Genomic DNA, 15,751 nt, shown 5'->3' on the forward strand with positions numbered 1-15,751 from the left:
GGAAGGAGATGCATTACATCTGAAGGTGCATTTACATCTGATAATCGTTGAATCTCTTTCTGCAACAACTTACCGGAAGTTCTTCACGTGATCGTCCACTGTAGTTAGTTCCAATGCGCTCTCAATGGCATTAATGTAGTAAAGTGCCTGGGCAGATGATCCCCAATTGACTTCTGTGGTCCAAGCAAAAAAGAAATCACGTTGCGTTTAGCTTCTATATTCAACAAAAGTCATTTTACAGATACCCTATTTTGGATCCATCGTAACAAGAAGTAGCACTTGGTTTTTATACGTGGAATGCTATATGCAAACTATGATCTTATGCCTGGCTAATGGAAGTCAGCCCTATTGAATTTTTAAATTTACCCTGACAATATCTGCAGACTCTTTCAAAGTGGTTACCTGGGTTTTCCCGGTTGCATTCCTGCCTTTTTTTTTCAATCTTTCAAGGTAGGCAAGATCAAGAGAATGACTTTATTGTTGTAGGGTGTAATAACAGAATTGTGTAAGCCAGACCTGGGGATTTTATGGCCCATTGGCTGTCCCTGTCAGGTCTGCATAGATTGCTTCTATTCTGAAGGCAACTGCTACCCCCCCCCCAATTTATGTATGTGTGCATGCCTACGCACCTTCACAGCTCTATCTTTTTTTTAAAAAAATATATTTTTTATTGAATAACAAAAATTAAAAACATTGAACATGGTAAATCAGACTTGACATACATCACATTTCATATTCACAATTAACTACTCATATAAGAAAAAAAAACCTTTACAATAACATCACTCTAGTCTCAATCTTAACTTATCTCATTACAATGACTACCATATTTTTTCCCCCCACCATCTATAAAATTTATTCCAAATTTGGTAAAAATCCATTTCATCCTGATTTTTGAGTCTCTTAGTTAACCTATCTAATTCTGTGCAGTGCATAATTTTATGAATTAAGATTTCCTCACTAGATACAGCCGTAGCTTTCCAATTTTGAGCGAATACAATTCTTGCCGCTGTAACCACATGAGTGAATAAATATATATCTTCTTTACTAACATTATTTTCAAGAATTCCTAACAACAATGTCTCAGGCTTATACTGGATGTTTTGCATACTCATTTCTGTTACCCATTCCCAAACCATACGCCAATATCTCTCTTCACAGCTCTATCAAATCAGCCCTTCACAACAATTCCAGTATCTCATGTGGTCCCTTGGGAAAATTAATTGCCCACCCCTATATGTACGCCTATCAAAGCTACATAAACAAGACATCGATTATTGATTATTTGATCATTACATTGAGTTTCTTTCTCATGTTTTCCACTTTCTCGAGACTGAGTTGGCATTTTTCCATTCCTTCACCAAAGTCATCTCTCTGTCTTTCTTTATACCTCTCCTGCTTGACTCTTTTCTAACCGGTCTTATCAGATAAAAAAATTGAAATAATCCATTCTCCCTTGGTGCTATGCAACAAAGTGAAAATAGATATTCAAGTGAGCGTCTACACATTTTGTTATCTCGGTGTCTTCCACGTTCTCTCAAACCTGGACGTTCATCACCATCATTTGCAGTGGTATTGGTTATTTACATTACATTCAAGCTTATTTGTTCCTGTCCAATTTTGAGATTTTTCTAGAACTGAAAACACTACTGTCTCTCTTTTTAAAAAGCCTTGCTTTGCTTCTGAACAGTTAGCCAGCCTGATGCCAAATTTCACGATTAAGTAGAAAGACAACTTTTCAAAAGCAGCCATGATGTCTGTTGCATTAATGTTTTTCAGCTCCTTTTGAGAACCACGTAGCTTATAATATAGTATTTTATGGAAAAGAAGCTTGTTAAGGAAAAAGAGCAGAGAAAGCGTACACATGTTTAAAGCTTGCACAGCGTTGGTACAAGCTAAAAAAATATTGTTTGCTTCAGCTAAGGGGATCGCCAGAAAGTGAATGTGATGGTGTAGCTATTAGACTTCTAAATAATAATAATAAAAGCAAGCAAGCAAGACAAGGTTTCTAGTTAATTCCAGCGCTCTGTGTAGAAAAGCTACAAGATGCTGCTCTACAGAACTCATAAAAACCTCATTACTGGTAATATGTTGGGAGTCTACAAAGAAACCATTTTTCAAAAGCTATCTTTGAAGATCCCTCCAGAGAGTTTTTTTTTTCCTAACAGGAGAGAGCACGCCAGATTAAAATGGCAGCAGTCATCTGACAGATAGGATTAGTTCTCAGAGATGGGAATACACAGGATTCTTAAGGGAAAAAAAACGTGAGTGCTTGTTTGAAATCTTCCCCACTGAGCTGCATTAAAAAGCACCCTGGGGACAAGCAGAAGAACGGAGAAAGGAAAAATGGAAACCAGAATGTTCTTTTTAAAATAATTCCATTAGGAACATCCCCCTGGTAACTAAATTAGACGTGACAGCGAAAGGTTGATGGATTTCAATATGTACCTATGCAAGTCACACATACAGTAAAGGAAGAAAAACAAAAAGGAAACCAGCTATAAATTACCCTATAGCTTTTGTCTGTTTTTGTGTGTGTGTGTCTGTGTGTGCTTCTTTTGATTACCTCTGCTTGTTTTGTCTATGTCGAACTTTTCCAGTGCCAGATGGGTTGGGGTGTAGTCACAGCAAGGATAGTGCACCACTCAGTTATAAAGCAGGGCACGCAAAACTTTGGGGACGTGAGATTTTAACAAACAATGGGCAAAAAAGGAATAAGAGCTGACTCTCAGGTTAGAAATTCTTTCCAATACAAAGAATTCTGCCCCAGAACAGTTGAGGGAGCTAGGTATGTCTAGCCCACCGAAGAGAAGGATTAGGAGGACATGATGACTGTCTTCTGGTACTTCAGGAGATGTCTCTCCAAAGCACCAGAGGACAGGACAAGAAGGTAATGGGTGGAAGCTTGTTAAGGAGAGATCCAATCCAGAAGTAAGGTGAGAATGAAATAGCTTGCCTTCTGGAGTTGTGGGTGCTCCATCACTGGAGGTTTTCAAAAATAGACTGAACAATCATTTGGATCGAGATGGTATAAAGTCTCCGGCCTTGAGCAGGGGTTGGACTAGAAAACCTCTGAGGTCCCTTAGAATAGAATAGAGCTGGAAGGGACCCTGGAGGTCTTGTAGTCCAGCCCCCTGCTCAAGCAGGAGAACCTACACCATCTCGGACAGGTGATTGTCTAGTCTTTTCTTAAAAATCTCCAGTGATGGAGCGCTCACGATTTCTGGAGGCCAGCTGTTCCACTGGTTGATTGTCCTCACTGTCAGGAAGTTTCTCCTTAATTCCAGATTGTTTCTCTCCTTGATCAGTTTCCAACCATTGTTTCTCGTCCTGCCCTCTGGTGCTCTGGTGAATAACCTGACCCCCTCTACCTTGTGGCAGCCCCTCAGATGCTGGAACACTGCTATCATGTCTCCCCTATTTCTTCTTTTCTTTAGACTATCCAAAACCAAGTCCCACAGCCGTTCTTCATATGTTTTAGCCTCCAAGCCTTGGATCATCTTAGTTGCTCTTCTCTGATTCTTTTCCAAACTCTCAACATCTATTTTGTGATATGGTGACCAAAATTGGCTGCAGTATTCCGGGTGTGGCCTCACTAGGGTTTTATAAAGCAGTACTGAAGCTTAGCGTGATCTTGATTCTGGGCGTCTGTTTATACAACCCAGGATTGTATTAGCTTTTTTGGTTGCTGCTGCACACTGCTAGCTCATAGTCAAGTGATCGTCTACTAGGGCTCCAAGGTCCCTCTCACAGTTACTATTTTTAAGCCAGCCCTATGATTCTATGTTTTATGTTCTCTAGACTCTCCTGATGTTTTCTCCCCTCCCCACCCTGAGCAGCTTATTTATTTATTTTTCTGAGCCTTACCTGGCTTCTTGTAGGTCACATAAATATACAGAAAGAACTCAATGGCATATGTGATAAGAGCTGCCCACCAGTTGATGACAAACATGACACCACAGCAAAGCACAGCTCCAAAAAGGGATACCCACAGGTTGTAATACCTAAAGGCAGGTCTCCAGCCTATGGGAATCAAAAAAAGTGGGTCAATTCCTAATCAGCCAGATAGAATTGATTGATTGATTGAGTAAATGTATAGGGGGTAGACTAGAAGACCTCCAAGGTCCTCTCCAACTTTTGTTGTTCTGTTCCTTGATATGTCCTACTCCCGTGGTGGTGAACCTATGGCACGCGTGCCACAGGTGGCACACAGAGTCTTCTCTGTGGGCACGCGCGCTGTCGCCCCAGTCCTAGGCCTTCAGCTGGGTTTTATAAAACCTTTTCGCTTTAGGTCTCCACCGCTGTGTGCAAAAAAAAAAAAAAAAAGGTTCAATCAATCAGTCAATTTCAACTTTTCGCGGGAAAAAAAAGATCTTGCAAAGTTGGAATTGATTGATTGAACTTTTTAGTCCCACCCAGTCTGCGTTACCACCGCAGCCATGCCTACCCAATGGGCCACGTCCACCCAATGGGCCACGCCCACCCGGCACCCGACGATGCATAAGTGGGTTTTGGGTTGCAGTTTGGGCACTCGGTCTAAAAGGTTCGCCATCACTGTCTTACTCTGTTGAGTAAGCATTACTGCCAGTGTGGGATTGGGAGTTGCCAGGCAGAAGGTTTTAATTGTGACTTTTATTTTTGTTTTTGTTTACGTGACTTTGTTTTGAGTCTCTTTGGATTTGGTAAAGTCACTAAATAATAAAAGGAGAGGATTGTTTGAGCCCTTGGCAGCTGACATCACAGGGCTGCTTGGATTTATTTCACTTGCTAGGATCCAGCGTGCCGTACCCCAATATATATTTACTGCCCTCAGTCATTTCTCTGCATCTAATAAAACACAGTTGTTGCCCAATAAAACACATGCCACAATATAAAAGGCAGCCCACCAAGGAGTAAAACACATTTTCCTCCGCTTGTTATGCAAGATTTGCAATCCACGGGTCCCCCTAATGTTAAAGTTCCTATTCCTGCTTAAGCCTCCTGGAATTATTTGCTCTTGGAAGAAGTCTTAAAAAACTGAGTTACCAGATGTAGAAGCAAGTGAAAATCCGCAATGAAAAACTAACCTGGAGATTTTGCATACGACGCGTGGAAGCAAGAGAAATTGATGAGGGCGTAGGAAGCCAGGAAGAAGTTGGAGATGATCGGAGCAATGGTGTTCAGCTCGGCTGTAAAAAAGAAAATAAAAATAAAAATAAATCCATCATCAACTGGTGATGGATTGTGTCTACGAAGGGAGAGGTGATGCGGTGGATTGCTTTATATTTTGTATTTTGTTAGTGTTGTGTTTGGACTTGTGTATGATTTCAAAGCCAGGCAGAAATAAATTCACCCGAATTAACTTTAAATCTGGTTCAGAAAGATTTCATCCAAAATTTCCCTTGCTAAGCAAGACGGTTGTTAAGTGAGTTTTGTCTCATTATGCGACCTTTCTTGACACAGTTGTTAAGTGAATCCCTGCATTGTAAAGTTAGCAACACTGTTGTGAAGTGTACTTCACTGACTTATTTGTCAGAAGGTCACAAAAGATAATCACACGCCTTTGCATTGCAACCGTCACAAATGTGAGTCAGTTGCCAAGAGTTTTGAATTTTGATCACATGACCACGGGGATGCTGCAGCAGTCATACATCTGCAGGTCACTTTTTTCGGTGCCGTTGTAACTTTGAACAGTCACTAAATGCACAGTTGTAAATTGAGGACTACCTGTAATTGTTTAAGCCCTCCGTTTTTTATAAACAAAACAAAAATTATGAAAGATTATTTTTTCTCCTCCTTCTCATTTTCTTTCTTTCTTTCTTTCTTTCTTTCTTTCTTTCTTTCTTTCTTTCTTTCTTTCTTTCTTTCTTCTTCTTTTCTTCTTCTTTTTCTTCTTCCTCCTCCTCTTCCTCCTCCTCCTCTTCTTTCTCTCCCTCCTCCTCCTCCTCCTCCTTCTCTCTCTCCCTCCCTCCCTCCCTCTCTCTCTCTCTCTCTCTCTCTCTCTCTCTTTCTCTTTAGAATAGAATAGATGTGGTCTGCACCAAACCCAAAAACTCAGTATTGTAAAAGTGACAAAGCTTTGTGTGTATTCCAAATAGGAAATCACAAAGGAATTTTAAACAGTGCAAGATGAAAGAACGGATGATCAAATGGAAACGTTTGTAGCACAAATCTCCCAGGGATCAGCGGTGTGAACCTATTATGAAAGCAGGTAGAATTCACTGTGCTGTTGCTTTGGAACAGCAGACCTTTGATTTATGCAGACATTTGGGGAAAACAACAACTTTATGCTACACTGAAAAGCCCTGAAGAAGATGCCCTCAAAGGCAGTTGCTTGATTTCGTAAGGAACTGAGCAAGATGCATATATACTATGCAAGTATCCGTAGCCAAATCTTTGGAAGAGCAAAGCTTCCATTGATTCAATCACCCTCATACCTGGTGCAACCATGATGCACCATGCTTAACCATAATGGCTTGAATGACACAGTGCAAGGCACAAACATTAGCATTTCATGGTTTAGCCTGATGTATAAACTCTTCTTTCTTTCTTTCTTTCTTTCTTTCTTTCTTTCTTTCTTTCTTTCTTTCTTTCTTTCTTTCTTTCTTTCTCTACATGTCTCACTATCCAACGTGACTCCACTCTAGGCAGCTTTTTATTTGGACCACGGGGTTTTTGTCACTACAATAGAAGGTATATTATCGAATTTTTGTTGACCGGAATTTAGCTGAGCCTTTTATGATACATTTCCACTGGACTTATTGTTTCACTTAGTTGCTTGGTAGAACTGGACAGCTATAGAAATGGAATAAATAAAATAAATAAAAACCAATGCATTTGGTGGTATTTTTCTTAGACTGCTGTCGGTCTTCCCATTGCAAACACCAATCCAACACCCATTGAGCTGTACCCACCAATCAGAATGAAGGCCAAAGCAATGAAGAAAGTCAGAATATATCCTCGGATCGGTTCATTATTTTTCCCATATCCTTTAGCAAAAAAGTGGAGTGCTCGATAGATGTTATCCTTGCAGAGAGCCTGTCGAAAGAGCAGAGTTTGGATAAGAAATGTAATTCTTGGCTCCTTGGTCTCCTGGCCATTCTCAGAAGAACAGCACGCCCGTCACTGCAAGTGATTATCATTAAAGTCTTGGGTTTAAACTACATTATTGTGAATGGGCAATTGCTCAGCCCACCTTGATAACCTTGGGAGTGCAAGGATCCTGTGAGGACATGAAAGATGAAAATAACTCCATCTGCACCCTTGTGTGGGATACTGGCGTGTACCGATAATCTGGTGATCAGTTTGCTCTCCCACATGTTTTCAGACACCCCATCAAGGTTACCGCCATAAACAAAGTAGCATTTCTGCAGTGAGGTAGTCCTGGACTTGCAACCACAATTGAGCCCAACGTTTTTGTTGTTAAGAGAGTTCGGCCCCATTTTACGACTTTTCTCGCCACAGTTGCTAAGGGAATCCCTGCAGTTGTTAAATTAGTCACACGGTCATTAAGGGAATCTTGGCTTCCCCACTGACTTCGCTCGTCAGAAAGTCACAAAAGGGGATTCAACGGACCCTGGGAAACGGGAACTGTCGTAAGTACAAGTCAGTTGCCAAGCATCCGAATTTTGATCACCTGATTGTGGAGATGCTTGCAGTGCTTGTAAGTGTGAGAAACAGTCATTTGTCACTTTTTTCAGGGCTGTTGTAACTTCGGTCATTAAATGGATGTTTGTAAATTGAGGACTACCTGTAGTGGCATTACGTTAAGAGCCTGGGTGAGGAGAACCTCAATTCAAACAAATAATAATAATAATAATAATGATAATAGTAATAGTAATAATAAATGATAATAAATAATAATGATAGTGATGGTGATGGTGATAATAATAATAATGATAATAGTAATAGTAATAATAAATGATAATAAATAATAATGATAGTGATGGTGATAATAATAATAATAATAATAAAGTTGGAATGGACCTTGGAGGTCATCTAGTCCAACCCCCTGCTCAGGCAGGAAACCCTATAGCATTTCAGACAAACAATGGAGAAGAATTTTGAGTACCGTAAATGCCGGCGTATAAGACGACTTCCGCGAGCGCTGAAATCGGCGCCAAAGATGGGGGTCGTCTTATACGCCAAGTCGTCTTATACGCCGGAAATACTGGTAATTTCCGGCATATAAGACGACGTTCTAGGAATGCGGCCCGGCTATAAAGACGGGGGTCGTCTTATACACTGGGTCGCCTAATACGGCGGCATATACGGTAGTTAAATGATGCTATTTTCTCGAGCCTTTTTTCAAAACCTCTCAAATGTATATCTTGCAAAGCAAGTTAACGTAATCTATGGGACTCGCACCTGTTGTATTTGCGACGTACACCCTGGCTGATCAACTGGTCAGCATAAGCATGGCTAACAAATTGTAGACCTACGGGAAAAGATACAAAAACACTGTTTGGCCTCTGAAAGTACCTGGAAAACCTTTGGCGCGCTGACAAGTGAAGCTAATGCGGAAGAGAGTGTGGCAGAAAATATCCCAGCGGTGATTAAGGGTCCGAACCCTGAAACCATGCTCATAACCTTTGGGAAGGGAAAAATAAGAATAAAAGAAAGCCATTAAATTTGTACCAGCTCGGCTAGTAACAAAATTTGCAAATCCATCAGATTGTTAAATGTATATAACAATGTGCATTGTTATTCTATCTCTTCTCTATGATCTTTTAAGTCATCCATTAACAGCTTGTCAGGGAGATTGTTCAGCACAGCAAATTACCTTTTTGTTGTCAAAAATAAAAATAAAATACCCCAAACAATTTGCTCATAATGGAGAAGATTATTCTACAATTGAAACTTGTTTTGTTCCTTTGGAAGCCAAAGGCATCAGTTTTTATTTCTTCTGCAAATGATACCATTCAGAAGAGATTCATATTAGGAACAAGAGGCAAAAAAAAAAAAAAGCAAGCTAGATATATTTTCAGCAGGAAGCAATCTTCCTATCAGCAAAAGAGAATTTGCATGTGTAACGATCTCCAATCCAGGCATGTATTATTATTGTGTCATCTATTTAAGAAAGTTCTATCAACAATTTCATGGGACTAGTATCTGGGAAAGTTACTGCGGAGCGTAGATAGCGAAGTAAGACCTTTTATGAGACGTTGTATTGACGGACATCTAAATCATAGATAACTCTATGTATTTCCAGTAGACACACTTTTTAAAAGAGTCTCTAAAAGAACGAACATCCAAGTTCTCGCAATCTTTCATGGTGTGGTTTGAGTAAATCATTTCTATCGCCTAGCATTTAATTGGGCTGCGCACTTTGCCATGAAATTACTCCAGTCTAAAGTTTTGATGGAATTCCAAATTTAGATCAGGAACTTTAGGATGTCTGTATTCTCCTTCCATCCGCTTTACAAAATGTTATTTTGCAGAAACTTAGAAACAGAAACTGACTTATCACCGGTTAAACTATTCTATGTTGTCTAATAGAAGATCATCGTCTACCGCAGTGGTTCTCAACCTTTTTAATGACGCGACCCCCAACCGGTCGTAAGTCGAGGACTACTCAACCGGTCGTAAGTCGAGGACTACTCAACTGGTGCAGCACCGTTTGCAGAATGGGACTTTTGGCGGGCTCAGCAGGGCAGGAGACAGCCTGGACAATTCCTATTGGCTTTTGAAAGCCAATAGAATTAGACTCTATTCAAGAGAGTCTATTCTATTGGCTTTCGAAAGCCAATAGAATAAAAGGGAGGAGCACAGCTAAGGAAAAGGGGGAAAAAATGGCGGACTTCCTTCTTTGGTGACCCCCGTGAAATGGTCGTTCGACCCCAAATGGGGTCCCGACCCACAGGTTGGGAACCACTGTCCTACAAGCTATGTATGAAACTTTGCCTATGGAAACTTTGTGTGGTCCTCCTGAGCTGTCTTGCTCCTTCAAGCCATAGTTCATGGTCATTTGGATGAGGATGAACATAAAATATAGTTTGGGTGGGCTCCGCAGAGCCCTGTCATTGCAGAATGCTCCTACCAGCAATGACAGGGCAAGTCACTTGTATATAAAGGGAAAACAAACCTCACTCCTTTCTAGTACTAATGATGTTACCTAGTCAGGTCATTACCTTTCATTAAATTTCATTTCATTAAATGTCTGCAAGAAAACAACCAAGCTCAGAGAGCACCAAGGACCCCACAGTCCACCTTCTCTACTCCGCAAACCCCACTCCCTTCTAGCACTGTTGATGTTAGCTAGTTGGGTAACAAAACGTCTGCAAGAAAACAACCAAGCTCAGAGAGCACCAAGGACCCATAGTTCTCCTCCTCCTCCTCCTCCTCCTCCTCCTCCTCCTCCTCCTCCTCCTCCCTTCTACCACTGTTGATGTTAGCTAGTTGGGTAACGAAATGTCTGCAAGAACACACCCAAGCTCAGAGAGCATCAAGGATCCATAGTTCTCCTCCTCCTCCTCCTCCTCCCTTCTAGAACTGATGATGTTCACTAGTTGGGTAATGAAACGTCTGCAAGAGAACAACGAAGCTCAGAGAGCACCAAGGACCCCCCTCTTTCATTTTCCTTTGCACACATACATAACTGCTCCCCCCCCCCTCAGCTAGATGGTCAGTAGCAGTCTTGAAAAGCCAATACTATGTATGCTTATGTGAATATTTAGTTCATGCTATTATGTACAAATATATGTTATAACACACGCAGTTATACAAATTGGATAATTAGCATGCTTTTGAACCTGGAAATTATTCATCAGCCCATAATCACATGTCTGGATTTTACAGCTGGAGAAATCATAGCCCAGGGCACAAGCAGACGATCCATTGCAATTCATCCCAGATACCACGGTATCGTTGACATTCCCTGTAGCATCGCGCACGACACAAGCAGCTGTGGAAATAACAGGGTATTATTATTATTCCTCTTCCTTGTGACAACACGATAATATTGCTGGGCTCCTTATATTTCAGGTGGCTTATGTTTCTATACACATTTTAGCCTGCTATCCCGAGGCCATGCAGGTTGCAAATAAATGGGGCCATTTGCTAAAATGGTTTGATGTTTCCGTGGGGTTTACTGTCCACTTTAGCGAACAAGAACATACATAAAATGTGCCGCTGACAAAGGATTAAACCTACAGTGCCGTACATAATATTGAAGGAAGATGGCAGAGAAGTCGCAAGAGACCTTACCACACCTCGAACAATAATAAAACATTGTTGATAAAGTAGAGCAGGGCTCCCCAAACTCTTTAATTCATGAAGTCTCTTGATTGTTTATCGACCCCCAAGCATTTATTAGACGAAAGCCATTTCACAGAAATTACTTTAACGAATAGTTACTGCAAACAACGCCATCCTTGGCTCCCATCCTTCCACTTTGAAGTACCCTGAAGTAAAAGAACTGTCTCTCTGTAGGGCTTCGTGTCATCGAGATGGCTATGCCATGGGGCCATTTTTGCTTTGTGTTTCTGATTATTGGCAAATAAATCAGGACTGCCTAATGCACCTTTTCCAAATCCCTAATTGCTTAAAACGGAGGGGGGGAAAGAAAATTGCCAATCCTCTCTTCCAGCAGTGTGATCACAACAGTGTCATGCTCTGCTCCCATAGTTCTCAGCCACCAAGAGAGGGACACAGAAAGAGACCAGGCATCTTGCGTTCGCATAAAGCTTGCCTGTCCCTAATGCACCTTGTTACACCTGGTCTTCAACCTAATGGCCACAACTGAGACTAGAATTTCCATTGCTAAACAAGGCAGTTGTTAAATGAGTTGAGCTTGGCTTTGTGATGATTGTTAAGTGAGTCACATGATTGTGAAGTGAATCTGGCTTTACCGTTGACTTTCCTTGTCGGGCGCCAGCTGGGAAGGACGCAAATGATGATCAGATGACTCTGGGACACTGTAACCGACATAAATACATGCCGGTTACTTAGAGCTCGGATTTTGATCATGTGACCATGGGGGGGGGATGCTCCCACCGTCATGTGACAACGGTCACAAGTCACTTTTTTCGGTGTTGTTGTATCCTGGAATAGTCGCTCAACGGGTGATTGTAAGTTGAGGACTCCCTGTATTCCTTTTCAGGGGTAAAATTTAGAGTTCATGGGATGAGATTCATGGATCAGGAGCCCTGGTGGCATGGTGGTTAGAATGCAGTATTGCAAGCTAATTCTGCCCACGGCCTGGAGTTCGATCCTGACGGGATTCAAGGTTGAACTCAGCCTTCCGCCCTTCCCAAGTTGGTAAAATGAGGACCCAGGTTGTTGGGAGAAATAGGCAAATAACGCTTGCACTGTAAACCACCCAGAAATTTCTGAATTGCACTATGGAGCGGTATATAAGTCTAAGTGCTATTGTTATTGCTAGGGGTCTGGAGGCTTAAGGAGGGAACTGGGGCTTCAGAAACACTGTCCAGTCTGTAGGTCATGCAAAATATTGAGACTATCAAGTCAGGAAGACATTTCCAGAGATGCCCCCTTTGTCTTTGTCTGATAAACACCTCCACTGGGTATCCTTTTAAGTTCCAACTCATGTTTCCAACTTTTCTTAGACTTTTCACTGGAGGTAGAAAAGATTTATTTTGTGTCTGGAATCCCACAGGGCTTCATAGCTTTTCCCGGCCTTGAAAGAGAGCCTTTTGTCTCAAAACAGGAATAAAAAACTTAATTTCAAATACAGTAATTGGTGAGATGCTCAGAAGAGAAATTTTCTTCTTGCCTTATATCAATGTGGACAACCTGTGCGTTATTGCCCTAATGGGAACAGCGTCTTGAAGAAAGAGGCTTGGAAAAAGACGGAGATATGGGCCAGTGTGAATAAAAAATGACAATAAAGCTTATCTATCTCATCTCTTCTCTTCATCTCTTCATCTCTTCTCTTTTTCATCTCATCATCTCTTCTCTTCATCTCATCATTTCTTCTCTTCATCTCATCTCTTCTCTTCTTCATCTCATCTCTTCTCTTCTTCTCTTCATCTCATCATCTCTTCATCTCATCATCTCTTCTCTTCATCTCATCATCTCTTCTCTTCATATCATCTCATCATCTCTTCTCTTCATCTCATCATCTCTTCTCTTCTCTTCTCTTCTCTTCTCTTCTCTTCTCTTCTCTTCTCTTCTCTTCTCTTCTCTTCTCTTCTCTTCTTCCTATCCAATTTAATCTTAATCTTAATAACTCTATGTCAGAATTTATTTAAGTAGGCTAACCATCTATTTCCTATTCATAGCTGAATTCTTTCTACGAAGGTCGAAATAGGTTTAAGGCTGCCTTTTTATTTAATCACATCTGTTCTACTAGGCTGCAGATCCACACAGGAACAAAAAACACGGGTCGTGCTTGACGTATGACCACAATTAAACCCTAATTTCCATTGCTGAGACAGCTGTGAAGTGAGTTTTGCCCCGTTTTACATCCTTTCTTGGTCCAGCTGTCAATTGAATCACTGCAGTTGTTAAGTTAGTCACAAGCTTGTGAAATGAATCCGACTTCCCCCATTGACTTGGTTTGTCAGGAAGTTTCTCCTTAGTTCTAGGTTGCTTCTCTCTTTGGTCAGTTTCCATCCTTGTCTGGCCTTCCGGTGCTTTGGAGAATAGCTTGACTCCCTCTTCTTTGAGGCAGCCCCTGAGATATTGGAATACTGCTATCATGACCCCCCTCGTCCTTCTTTTCATTTAAACTACGTTGACAGTAGCACTCTGAATATGAATGCAAATGGGTTGGTTTCTTACCTGCACAGATTGCAACTCCTATGTAAGCAATGGTGGTGATCAGAATGGCAAGCATTGTTCCTTTAGGTATAGCTTCTTGGGGATCCTAGAATATTACAGTGAAAAGATTACAGTGAATGGAACTATGGCCAGAACAGAAGAGAGGGTTAGAACAAAGACAAGATTTAATGCAATTTCATTTATATTTAATTCAAATGCTTACTTGTCAGGTATTTAATTCCTGCACCTTTTAGTAGGCTTCCAATTGTAACTGGATGGTAATTTTTAGAAGAGTTTTGGGCCAGATTCAGAACCTTGGGTGGCCACTTATGGCATGGGGGGGGCAATGATTCTGCACCACTAGTATAGACATTGGACTCCGAATCCCATCATCATTTACCATGATTATAATGGATTGGGACTCAGAGTTCAACAATGTCTGATTGTCCACAGATCTCTTACCTCTATCATCGAATCCCGACTGTTGGAAAGCAAGAACGGAATTTAAACTAATAAATTAGGTGAAAAGATGAAAGTGCATCCAGAAGGATTCCTCCGGTGGCATCTACTAATTATGCACTTGACAAGTTCTTGCAAAAAGCATTTTCCAAATCAATACGAAATGTTCTCCTTGCAGAAAGGATTCTTTGAATCTCGCTCTTTGTTCCAGTGTTAAAAATATTTTTAATATTCAACTCTTCCTGCTGTTCCCCAGAAGAGATGAGGTTATCTAAGGCTACATTATTGTGACAGCGTTGTGGTTGTATGGTTAACTGTTCAAATGTACACACCTCTAAGTCTCCAGAGATGTTGGCTCCTGCCAGAATGCCAGTGGCCGCTGGGAAAAAAATGGCAAACACCGAGAAAAATCCTTCATCCGCTCTGAATTCTGGCCCAAAGTTTTCTGCAAATATGGATGCTGCAAACAAACACACAAGAAGTAAGGGAAGATGTGAACTTTTCAAGTTCCAGAGATGCCAGAGATCTTCATCATTGTGACTGATTTTATATCTTTCTCCCTCTCTTCTATAGACTCCTTCACTAAAATCCATTCTAGAGAATAACAAGAGTTGGAAGGGACCTTGGAGGTTGTCTAGTCCAACCCCCTGCTCAAACAAGAGAGCCTGTACCATTCCAGACAAATGGCTGTCCAGCTTCTTCTTAAAAGCCTCTAGTTGGGAGGAGCAGAACTAAGATTATTCAGTGGAAAGTTATTGGCTATTTGTCACAAAATCTTCTTGTCCAATTCTGCAAAGGTCTGAAGAAGATATCTCTGTCAAGCACAGGAAAATCAGAAAGTCTGGGTGGTTCAAAAGAATGCAAAGGTTTATTGGAAGCTTATGCTCTCGACAAGAATCTGAACTACTAACGGTTAAAGCCAATTGGCAGTAGATAAGAGTCAGTGGAAATCAAGGTGGGCTGGACTTAGATCTCTCGTGAGCACGAAATGACTTGAGACTGATAACACATTTGACCCCTCCCACGGGCTGAACCTGGTCATCTCCTACAGCAGTGGTGGAGAACCTATGGCACGGGTGCCAGAGTCTGCACTCAGAGCCCTCTCTGTGGGCACACGTGCCGTTGCCCCAGCCTTGCCTCCCCCCCACAACCCCCTCCTCACCAGCAGCCCCCCTGAAGGAGAGTCGCCCCCGAGCGTGGCCCACGCGGAGCAGCACAGCCAAGAACATGGCAGCCAGGCAGCATAGACAAGACTCTTCCCTCCCACACCATCACACACAGTTGATGCTGCGGGGTGCGGGCAGAGGACGTGGCTGTCATGGCGCTGCTGGGCTGCCTGGGCGGTGGGCCCTGGAGGCGGTGAGTGCCCTGTGGGCAGGTGGGGTGGAGGTGGAGCGGGGGCGGGGCAGGGGGTGGAGTGGGGGAGGGGCCAGTTTTGGGCACTTGGTCTCTAAAAGGTTCGCCATCGCTGTCCTACAGTATCCATCGTAACTTCGAAGAGTCACTAAGCAAACAGTTGTAAGTTGAGGACTACTGTAACGGCTTGCTTTTCTTATTGCTATTTACAGCAGCTCTCCCTTGCAAGTTGCCA

The 15,751-nt window shown here is 41.9% G+C and overlaps 1 protein-coding gene across 5 annotated transcripts in view; it reads right to left on the reverse strand.

Annotated features, from left to right (window-relative positions):
• Positions 1-15,751, reverse strand: part of SLC12A1 (solute carrier family 12 member 1) — a 40,588-nt gene that overhangs the window by 13,983 nt on the left and 10,854 nt on the right. For 4 of the 5 annotated variants that reach the window (XM_039359229.1, XM_039359228.1, XM_039359230.1 and 1 more), the window contains 8 exons: positions 14,493-14,620; positions 13,723-13,807; positions 10,731-10,882; positions 8,461-8,568; positions 6,894-7,017; positions 5,067-5,168; positions 3,868-4,023; positions 74-173 (listed from right to left, as the gene is read on the reverse strand). In XM_039359229.1, the coding sequence (XP_039215163.1) occupies positions 74-173; positions 3,868-4,023; positions 5,067-5,168; positions 6,894-7,017; positions 8,461-8,568; positions 10,731-10,882; positions 13,723-13,807; positions 14,493-14,620 (955 nt within the window). The remainder of the gene's footprint in view (positions 1-73; positions 174-3,867; positions 4,024-5,066; positions 5,169-6,893; positions 7,018-8,460; positions 8,569-10,730; positions 10,883-13,722; positions 13,808-14,492; positions 14,621-15,751) is intronic. The other variant, XM_039359232.1, reaches the window with a different exon arrangement.

This window comes from Crotalus tigris, unplaced genomic scaffold (assembly GCF_016545835.1).
Source record: "Crotalus tigris isolate CLP2741 ecotype Arizona unplaced genomic scaffold, ASM1654583v1 scf7180000019068.10715455, whole genome shotgun sequence".
Classification (NCBI taxonomy): domain Eukaryota; kingdom Metazoa; phylum Chordata; class Lepidosauria; order Squamata; family Viperidae; genus Crotalus; species Crotalus tigris.